Source organism: Etheostoma cragini, chromosome 16, assembly GCF_013103735.1.
Source record: "Etheostoma cragini isolate CJK2018 chromosome 16, CSU_Ecrag_1.0, whole genome shotgun sequence".
Taxonomy (NCBI): domain Eukaryota; kingdom Metazoa; phylum Chordata; class Actinopteri; order Perciformes; family Percidae; genus Etheostoma; species Etheostoma cragini.
The window spans coordinates 2704875-2716339 of record NC_048422.1 but is presented as its reverse complement, the minus strand read 5'-3'; the positions used below and the strand labels follow the sequence as shown (position 1 = coordinate 2716339).

Below are 11465 nucleotides of genomic sequence, written 5' to 3'. Positions count from 1 at the left end.
ATTTTTGGAAAAAGGCTGCAATGAAACAAAGAGTGAAAAATGTAAAGGGGTCTGAATACTTTCCGTACCCACTGTAAACACACACGCACACACACACACACACACACACACACTGTACACATTATACAGCCAACACACTGAGATATGGAAGCCAGGCTGTAATCTGATTACAGGACATTATGATGATGTAACGATGTCTGCGTTGCTCAGACATGTTAGTCGCCTGTCTGTGTGCATATGTGTTTGTTTGTATTCATGTGGTATCACGAAACCAGACAAACTAGTGGTCAGATTGTTAATTGTAAATCATTTTGTAATGTCCTGCTCTTTAGAGTGTGAGCCCTTTATATTTTTTGTCTTTTTCTAAACTAAAGATAGAGATATATGTTTATGTGCTGACAAACAACCCAGGCACAAGCCAGTCGGCAGCTTAGACGGTGTTGACACAACTGTAATCATATTATACCTATTGCCCATATTCCAATTTTTCTATGGGATGTTTGTGTAACAGCCCACTTTAGGTTAATTTATCTGATCATTTTTTACTCATATCAGTCACTGTAACCGTGACCCTTTGACTTACTGAGTTGACCCAGTCAGAAGTTGGTGTTAGACCACAGATGTTAACAGCAGCAGTCTGCTTTGCCTCCTGGACCATCAACATCACATCCAGCGGAGAGCAGGTCAAAGGTTACGGCTGCCTTCAAACAGTCCTAGTGAGGTTGTGGTTAAGCTAATGCGGCATTTTGTATGAGGTCAGAGATCACAGAGAAAGTAATTCAGTGGCATCTTCTCATGTTTGGTACAAAGAAGTGTGTGTGTGTCTGTGTATGTCTGTGTCTGTGTGTCTCTCCGCTAAAATCTAACTGGCCGACATAAGTTGATCCTATTAAGACTGAAACTCGAGCTGGGTCAGTCTGGTTAAATGAGTATAAATATGTCTGCTGTTAGTGTGTGTGTGTGTGTGTCTACGTAGAAGAGAAAACAACACGATTCAATGTTAGTGAAACAGAAAGTGAAGGGAATTTGAGAGACTCAGACTTAAAGATTCTCACAAAATAGTAAACATAAGAAACAGGCTGGACACATTGGAATTGTGAGTTACATATGGTTATGTTAAAAACAATGGGTGGTGGATTGTTTCGACCATTCATCATCCATCTGTGAAATACTACAACTAACAATTTTAATGGCAATAATGTTAAAATCAATGTTTGAATTAGGAAGAGTGATGAATATACATGAATAAACGTATTGGGGTAGCTTCATTGTTTTTAAAAAAAAATGAATCCTAACGGTTATGTCAGTGGATTATAATGATCATGCATGAGTCAGAGATGACTCTCACTGGTTTATTAAGTAGTATTTGAGGAGCAGCGCAACAGCATCTTTGAAAGATGTGGGTGAACTTTGGTTCAGGATTCAAAATCTTGATAAAACATGTATGTAAAACCATATGGCACGTCTATTTTCACACTATTGGGATTGGTTTAAAGAAATGGAAACAACCCAGAGCGTATTTCTATCCTATCAAAGAATGCACGAGTGGTGTAGCCATACCTTACTTCACAGCGCTGTTGATCGGGCAATGCGAAACTGATCACCCAGTGAATTAGTCAGTAATCCAGTTATTTAATTGGTCAGTCAACTATCTCATGTGTCAGTATCCAAGCCAGCCAGTAAACCATCCAGTAATACATTCAATAAATAACTGAGGAAACTTATCATCCATTAAACCTTTATCAAACCAACCAATAAAAGTCCTTCCATCCATCCATCCATCCATCCATCCATCCATCCATCCATCCATCTATCTATCTATCTTCATCTGCTTATCAGGTCACGGGGGCAGCACCTCCAGCAGGGAACCACAAACTTCCCTTTCCCGAGCCACATTAACCAGCTCCGACTGGGAGATCCCGAGGCGTTCCCAGGCCAGGTTGGAGATAGAATCTCTCCTCCTAGTCCTGGGTCTTCCTCGGGGCCTCCTCCCAGCTGGACATACCTCAAAGTGCTCCTTCCACCTCTGTATTACCTCCTTAGTTGAGGTCAACATCGTCCCATCCTTACTGTACAAAGCTTGGATGATTCCTCGCTTCACCTCCTGAGGTGGCGAACGGTTTCCAAGAAGCACCTTGGTGCCGACTGAAAGTCCTTCTCCATGTCTTCTCCAAACTTCTCCCACAACTGCTCCTTTTCCCCTGTCATGGCAGAGGCTGCAGCCCTCCCACCTAGGTTCAATTCCCCCAGCCTCCACAGGGATGCACAAAAAGCTCCGCCGGAGATGTGAGTTGAAAGACGTCGGACAGGGGCCTCCTCCAGACGTTCCCAATTTACCTGCACTACCCGTTTGGGCTTACCAGGTCTGTCCAGAGTCCTCCCCCACCCCCTGACCCAACTCACCACCAGATGGTGATCAGTTGACAGCTCCGCCCCTCTCTTCACCCGAGTGTCCAAAACATACGGCCTCAGATCAGTTGAAACAATTAAAGAATTGATTATTGATCTTCGGCCTAGGGTGCTCTGATACCACGTACACTTATGAGCCTCCCTATGTTCGAACATTGTGTTTGTTATGGACAATCCAAGACTAGCACAGAAGTCCAACGACAGACAACCACTCTGGTTTAGATCAGGGAGGCCATTCCTCCCAATCAAGCCTCTCCAAGTATCTCAATCATCACCCACATGTGTGTTGAAGTTCCCCAGCAGAACTATGATGTCCCCTAATGGAGCCCCATAAGGGACTCCATTCAAGGGCACCAAGAAGGCCAAATACTCAAAAATCTTGTTTGGTGCATTTAAACAAACAGTTTTACCCCCCATCATCCACATGACCATGGTAAACCCCAACGCAGCGGTGCTCAACCGGGGGCTTGTGAGTATCCCCACACCCACCCGGCGCCTCACACCCTGGACAACTCCGGAGTAGGACAGAGTCCAACCCCTATCCAGGAGTATGGTTCCAGAACCGAGACTGTGCATAGAGTTAAGCCCCACCAGATCTAACTGGTAGTGCTGCACCTCCCGCACAAGTTACGGCTCTTTCCCCCACAGAGAGGGGACATTCCACGTCCCCAGAGCCAGCCTCTGCCTCCCTGGTTTGGTTTGTTGAAGCCCCCGACCTTTGCTGCCACCCATGTGGCAGCTTACCAGCCCCCATTGGTTCCTCCCCCAGGTGGTGGGCCCATGGGCAAGAGAGGGAGGCGCCACGTAGCTTTTTCGGGCTGTGCCCGGCCGGACTCTGTGGCAAACCTGGCCACTAGACGCTAGCTGACGAGCCCGCCGTCTGGGCCTGGCTCCAGACCGGGACCCTGGGCTTCCTCCGGGCAGAGTCCCTCGATCCCTTCCTCGCTTTTTCATAGGATCCTTTGAACCATTCTTTGCCTGGCCCCTCCCCTGAGACCACTTTGTCATAGGAGACTCTATCAGGAGCAAAAAGCTCCAGACAACACAGCCCTAAGGTTCTAAGGGACATACAAACCTCTCCACCACAGTAAAAAAAAGTCAGTCAGTGAATATGTAGTCTTTATAAACTGATGTCTGCATAGGAATGCAAAACCATCCAATTACCCAACTACGCAAACTAGTTCAATCTGCTAGTCCATAAGTGTCCCACTCAATAAATCCATTCTTAATCCAGCGAGTAAGGCCGGTTACATGCTTCTCGCAATGAGCATTACAAATATACATGAACCTGCAAAGCTCTGTCACTCAAACCTATCGCATCCCTCTTAAAATGAAAAATGTGGCCTTGTTGTTGGTGATTGTCTTGTCTGTCTTTGTCCTAGCTCCGTTTGGGATAACCGATTGTTCCCAAAGAAAAACTTACGGCTGTGTGCCTCTCTTCATTGGTGGTGGTGGTGAACCAGACGTAAATGAATTTCAGAGAAAAACCGACCATAGAACTGAAAAATACTGTGACACTGATGACACTTCCAATAAGGCATAAATCTTCCGTTATGTCGTCTGTCCAAGCAAGTTTTTAAGTGCGGATTCTGCCTTGCATCATTGTGGTGCGCCAAGCATTACTGCCGATTTAGGCATTATTGGATGTATAATTGGATTTGGTATCTGACAGTAGGTGACAACAAACTGGTGATAACCGCCGTTCCAGTGGATGTTTAGGGCTAGACCCAAATGGCCACAAGCAACAATAAGCCCATTCGAGCATTTTTGTTTTACAACATAACAGAGAAATACATGGAAATGCAATTACATTTTCTTGAACAAACATGTCTACCCCCCCACCCCCACCCTCTCCAAACCGTTACATCCAAGATTTATCCACTTTATGCCCATAATTCATCACATTTTTGCTGATTTTTTTTTTAATTTTTATATGATTGTTATGTTTAATTTTGCATAAAGGAGAACTGTTTTAGACACACAAATGCGTATGTAGCATTGCTGTGGGTGTAGTATCAATAAATATGAAATTATGTTGATTATCGGCCTAAGTAAATGTCATGAGGGCAAAAGCGTCTGGACTTAGGATTCAGAGGTTTAAACAACAAACTGCAACGAGTGACACAAAGGTGATTTTAAAGGTGAGTTATTCAATCAAAAAAGTGTGTTTTTAATACAAGAAGAACAACAAAGCAAGTACAAAACACACATACTATACAATGGCACAAAACATTCGTATGATATCTTACAAAACTGTGAGCCGGGTACCGCTCATAGTGAAGTGACGGTCGTGACCGCAGCTGTTACAGTTAAATTTAGCTGACAAAAGGTGACTGTGAGCAGTGTACTGGTCATTGTGAGGTGACGGCCGTGATAGCAATCATTACAGTTAAGTTTAGCCGACAAAAGCTGTGTGAGCCGGGTACCAGCGGCCGTTAGTTTTACCCATATGTTTTGTAGAAATTTGTACAAATAGTTTATGAGAACAGCCTGAATGCCAACTTGCTGCTCTTCTTTTACTTTAACAGCAACCTTACTATGGGCTGCATTCAGGTTTCTCCACAGCGCTCACGTTGGTCTTGGAGAACAATGGCAATTCCCACAAGTTACTGGGAATAGTTGCGGACAGTGTGCATGCAGCCGTAGAGCAGATGGCGAGTGGGTTGTCACAGGCACCATACTGAGTCATTGAACCATTCAGGTTCAAGTCAGCCATTGAACCAGTCAGTAAAAATCCACTTACTCTGTCAGAAAGTCTGAGGAAAAACCAGTTAGTCAGTAATATCCCAGTTAGAGCAACACAGTGACGTGGAATAAGACCTGTCTTATGGGTCTCTCCACATGGGTCAACACACTTCAGCAGGCCCTCCATCATGACGCAGGTCGGATCCTGCCTGGCTTTGGCAAAGTGGCATGTTTGTCCAGAATGGATATCGGTTCAATTATACCAATTATAAAATTATTCTATTAAAAATCTCTATTTTCTTTTCTTTAAAAAACAACATTTTTATGGCTTTGTATATCTTAAAATTGTTTCCGTTATTATCAAACTAGTTTTGTTACTAGTACTTTCATTTCTTTAGGATTTTCTTATTGTAGTGTCCTGTTTTTTATACCTGTGCTATTGATTTGTTTCTTTTATACAGCTTGAGTTGGCTGCTTTTTGTTGTAGTTAAGATGTAGTTATTGTTTTTTTTTTTTTAATGCATTCCTACAGCACCCCTGACAAAGCCAGTCGGCACCCTGGTTGTAAAAATCGAGCATAAATGAGCACACCAGCCAGTAAACCAATTATGAAACCAGTCAGTAAGCATGTCAGTCACCAAACCATCCAGTCACTAAACAGTCAGTCATTCATACACACAGTCTAGGTTTCTTGCAGCAATGACTCTAAACATGTGATCGAGGTTATTCAGTCCTCCCTCGCACACAAAAATCAATACTTCCAATCCTCGCTGCGTGTATGTTTGTGACTCAGTATTGACTGGATAATGTCAGCGTGATACTGGCTGTGACTCCAGTCATGTTGCCAGATTCACACACTCTGTGTGTGTGCGTGTGTGTGAGAGAGTGCATGTGTGCATGTTTCTTCTCAGTTCCACATAAAATAATCATAATCCAGTTTACTTCATGCCTGACGCCCACTGCTGCTACATTATTATTATTAGTATTCGTATTATTAGTCACAGTTCTATTATCTTCACTAATACTATCATTGCAGCGTTTTGTTATTTCATTCAATTATACCGACGGCGATTATGAGTCATATTTCTATAATTATTATAGGTAATATTCTATCTCTCTCTCTCTCTCTCTCTCTCTCTCTCTCTCTCTCTCTCTCTCTCTCTCTCTCTCTCTCTCTCTCTCTCTCTTTCCCACCCAACTGGTCGAGGCAGATGGCTTCCCACCTAGGAGCCGGGTTCTGTTCAAGGTGTCGTCCTGTAAAAAGGAAGTTTTATCATCACCACCACACTAAGCAATCACAATTGCTCTTGGGGGGATTTGCTAAGTCTTTAGAAAATGTGCTGTGGTCTAGATCTACTCTGTAGACTGTCGTGAGATCACTTGTGTCATGATTTGATTTGTATGTAGTTTGACACCGTTCTAGTTTCTATTTAGTTTGAATTTTACTTTTGTTTGTGTCATCTATATATAATTTATGTTCCAGAAGAAGACCATCTTATGCTCTAACCTCACAAATTCCCCCAAATTGAATTAAATTGACATATTTCCGATAATGTCACCAAAAATTTAACATAGTAAACTTTGTAAAGATGACTAGGCTGTTTAATAAATTATAAACATGCATACCTAAAGCCAGCAGCTGATTCTCATTAACTGGTTTGTATGATATTGTACAAAACATGCACAACAATACGTAGGTTATTTTACGAAATTATGGCTGATTACGTCATGGTTACTGCGACCTGTCATGTGACAGGTTTAATGACAAAAAGGTCTCTGTGATGCAGGTTCAAGTCCCCGGGCACCAAAACAACTAGTTAAAATTAGAAAAGAAATTGTAGTATGGGTTAAAAAAAACAATCCCTTTAAGTTGTGCTTCCGGGACTCAAATGTCTATTTAACTCCGCTCCTCCGTTTGAATGTCCTGTGTTTTGGTAACCACCCATCAAATGTGGAATACAAACAAATGACACTGCATTACATTTTGTAGTTTTATAAGCAAATGGTTCATGAGAACACCCTAATTAATACTATTAAAAGTTGTATCTTCCAATTTTATTTTTTATTAATGACAATGATTGTGTGTGTTACAACTGTAGTAATAACTCCCATTATTTTATTATACGTTCTAAACGTTGGTTATTAACCTCAGTGATTCTCAGTACAATTAGCTCCCTGCACTCCTGCTGCCTTATATCAACATTGTGACTGTTTCCAATTACAGCCACCCCTCTAAATGAAATTAAACATTTCAATATTGATGATATATTGCCGATATATTACCGGGATTAATTACATGTGCTGTAGCTTGTGATCTGTAATCAGAGGAGATGAATTGTTCAGCTCGGCCGTCGATCCACCCATCAGTCCCTCCCTCTCCCTTTCCTCCATCTTTCTTTTTCTCTCTCTCTCTCTCTCTCTCTCTCTCTCTCTCTCCCCAGAGTCATTTCTTAACAAGGTGGCCTCCCCTCTCTTTCCACTCTCTCTCTCTCACACGCACACACACTCACACACTCACATTCACACTCAGAGGGGTGTGTGGCCAGCTGTTAGGGTGTGTGTGTCCAATTCCTGTTGCATTGTGGGAGTCCATTATGCCGTTGTCTGGTGAATGGCTCCCATTGACTCTGCCTTGACATTATAAGCTGCCCGCTAATCTCTTCACTCCATTTATTAGTAAGGCTCGATCTCTCTGCCGCTTCTCAGTTAATCTCATTTTTTCCGCTCTTTATAAAATTGTCTATTTAAATGTCTCTCTCCCTCTTTAGGTTACTCTAAATATCTCTCTATAAGGGATACTGCTCATGATAGTTTATATTTCTCTTATTGTCAACAAATACCATAAAAGACAATAACCAACAATGAATGTATCTGTATCTCTATAAGTATTGTATGTGTATACACTGTCCTGCTGTCCCGAAATATTCACTAAAACACCAAATCTGGATTCATATACAGCTGAGAATTGTCCCCCAAAATGCAGTATTTACCAGAAGCATTGACTTGACTTTGACTTTAACACCAGGGATTCGTGACTTCACCAGGACTTTAGCCATTTGAGTTGAAATGACGTAATAGTGTCCCTTTACCAAATATTACCAATTATGTTTGATAAAAGCAGAAAATGCGGCAAAGCAATGCAATGGTAGCCAATCATGTTGCACGTGAAAGAGTGACGTTCAGACAAGCAGACAGACAACAGGTGACTTATTATATCACGTATCATGTTTTAAAGACATATTTCGCCATTTTCTAAAACCAAACCTACACCACTGTTTCCCTCTCTTGTTCCGTCTCTCCTAACTTAAATCTTTGCTTTCCATGTTGATTTGTCATGAAAGTAATATGTTCTTTCTCTCTCTCCCCACAGTGTTACCATGGGTCTGCCCCTCAACCCGCCAGCAGATTCCGCTCGCTCTGCCCGCCATGCCCTCTCTCTTATTGCTACAGCTCGGCCACCGGCTTTCATCACCACCATTGCAAGAGAGGTGAGACTAATCGGTTTAAACAACTTCACAAACATCAAAAACAGCAGCTTGAAATAATCATCAGGCACCATATTCTTGTTTTACATATCATGTGTTGCTGTAACCCAACCCTGTTGCTTCTTTTGGTTTTGCCCAGTATTTTAATGCTGACTGTGGTGGAGGGATACTAACAACAAGAGGGAATTTTATACTAAAAAGAATAAAACTTTGGAAGATACCCACTTGATTTATCTAGCCCATACTGCTGAAGCCACAAGCCACACATTAATTTAACTTTGAAATGTCATTTTGCTACTCTAGTTTATAAAATTGATTTTGGATTTTACACCCAGCTTGGAAACAGATTAAAGGCATTGTTTCAGATTTTTTTTATGTGGGGTTGTGTTGTACTGGGGTTGCATGAGGGACTTAACCAAAGTCAGGATATTACTTACAGTAGATGGAGACTGGCACGCCCAAAGTTTGGAAGCAACAATGCACTGCTATGGACAGGGACACATAGCAAAAACGTATTCATAAGGACTGCCTAAAACATCAATATCAGTTTAAGTATATGCTATATTTACAATTTTATTTTAACCACTTTAGCTTGCTGTCAAACAACAATTTCTGATGAAAAACTGAAGCTAATTCAAAGCCACCAGACTCCTTTGACAAAAAGAGTAATTGTACCTTGCAAAACAAGTGAGCTAATGGTTAAACGCTGCTTTGATCGGTTAGTTTGTTGGGGTTATTTTGGGATTTTGGTGAACTTCCAACTAACCCTTTACAACACCAAAAGGAGTCTGGTGGCCACTTGTCACAAACCGGCTCAATGCATGTGACAAAGAAGGGGAAACCAGACAGGTTAAAATGCCAATAAAGTGTTTTTTGTTAAGTAAACAAGATACTATTAACCAAAGAATCGAACCAGATGTGGAATCAATGATATCAATAGTGTGTGTGTGTGTGTGTGTGTGTGTGTGTGTGTGTGTTAGTGAGTGAAAGAAGCGTGGGTAAATGACAACTGCAATAAAGGAGGTGAACCAAACCAGGAGATGTGGAAACTTGGAGGCGAAGGCAGTGAGCAAACAATCAGACATGACTTGTATAAATAGTCTTGGTTGAGGCCTACCCAGATGTCCACGAACCCTCCCAAACTGGCAGCTCAGCCAGTAAAGCCAGAGAAGGCAACAGCAGGCAGAAAAGGGTGGGGTCGTTACAACCCCGCCATAAGAACGGGGTTCTTCTAAGAACCACGTCAAACAAAACACACCATTTTTTAATACTTTTTTTAACAGTAACCAGACACTAAAGTTATGTTTAAAGGCAAATGAGCTAGATGGTCAATACATTACCCGTAGTCACATGTAAATACCACTGAAAGACAACGGAATATGAGCATCAACATTAAATTAAGGACCTAGTGCTGCACAAGACGGCACGCCAGCAGTTACAGTGGTCAACGCCTACGATATGACGAATGTCCATATGGCTGCAAGAACAACGACCACCTCATCAGTATCCGGATGGGATATCCTCCCTCGTCGTATCCCCTTATCCCTCCCTCATATCCTTGAACTCTTCTGCAGCCACCGGTGGATATCTCCTGATTTGGCAGAGCTTTCTCCACTTCTACCTTGTTCCCATTGATGACATGGTACTTTAATAGCACCGCTTTGGTGGTGGAGTCGGTATCCTCAAAGAAGACAAAGCCAAAGCCCCTCTTCCGGCAGGTCTGCTTGTCAAAGATGATCTCAGCCTTCTCCACCACACCAAACTGGGAGAAGTACCCTGTCAGGTTGTCCTCCTCGATTCGGTCTTTCACAACGTTGGCGAGGATGTCAGGGTCATAAGCAACCTCTCGATCTATGGCCCTTTTTAATTCCATGTCATGGCCTTTGGACGGCATGTGGCTTGGCCGCCATCGCAGCGCCGGCCTCCTCCAGATTCCAATCAGAAAGGGCTGTCTGATGGCATGGTATAGCGGTGAAAATATTATCAATATAGCCTACACTTTGAGTGCTATTGATTTTTGTTTAGGTGGTAAAATACATTTTACTGTGTGGCTCCCTCCACAGCAGTACATTCTTATCAACGTTGGGCAAGTTACTTCCAAAATGTAATACTTTATAGATAACTAGTTACTGTTAATTGAAAGTAATTAGTTATATTACAATATAATGTCTCTGAATTGTATTGCTTTAACTACTTTTGCGTTTCTTTGAGTTACTTTCACCATAATAACCGCTAAAGTATAACTTGGCTTGTGAATTTCACCTCAAGACTTAAAGTCTCATCTTTAGCCATTTACAGCTTACATCGTCATTTATACAGAATAGTTTGCATTATTAATTTGAATCTGCAAAGTAGGCTAACAACAGCTATGAAATAAATAGTGAGGTAAAACATACGCCGTTAGAAAATGAAAATACTCTTATAGTATAGTAATAAGTATAGCTGATAAAATGTAATGCTATTAGTGTAACAAGCCTAAACATTATTTCCTGACATGTTTTTAGCCACTATCTTGCGCGGCCATATGTCAATATCCCATCCAGCGCCAACGTTGTTAACATAGCAAATGCACCTGCGCCTACGGGCGTGCTGTTCTTACAGGGAGGTGTGTTCAGGTGCATTCTGGGCGTATTGCTGTCTTGAGGCTCCAGGAAGTGATTGCGCCATTGACCAACCAAAACCTGGTCTAAAGTCAATAGCTCAGCATTTCAAGCTATTATTTAAACAGCCAACTAAAATGCGCCTAGGCTTATGCACATTGCGCACACTATGTTTATTACACACAAACAAGGAAGCGCAGCAGCACACAAACATGCATAAGATCCATCTACCCGTACATAAAAAAATATGACAAAAATTTGTGCATATCCGCCATCATAATAGCAA

General features: G+C 42.0%; 1 protein-coding gene and 1 long non-coding RNA gene across 4 annotated transcripts in view; one reads left to right on the top strand and one right to left on the bottom strand.

The window, feature by feature from the left end:
* The window catches only part of LOC117959034, a 17048-nt gene extending 6336 nt beyond the window's left edge, over window positions 1-10712 (bottom strand). Inside the window, exon 1 of the long non-coding RNA XR_004659861.1 lies at window positions 10703-10712. This is a non-coding gene — a long non-coding RNA (uncharacterized LOC117959034). The remainder of the gene's footprint in view (window positions 1-10702) is intronic.
* The window catches only part of LOC117959018 (WD repeat-containing protein 7), a 137022-nt gene that overhangs the window by 110335 nt on the left and 15222 nt on the right, over window positions 1-11465 (top strand). For all 3 annotated transcript variants that reach the window (XM_034895852.1, XM_034895853.1, XM_034895850.1), the window contains one exon: window positions 8465-8582. In XM_034895852.1, the coding sequence (XP_034751743.1) occupies window positions 8465-8582 (118 nt within the window). The remainder of the gene's footprint in view (window positions 1-8464; window positions 8583-11465) is intronic.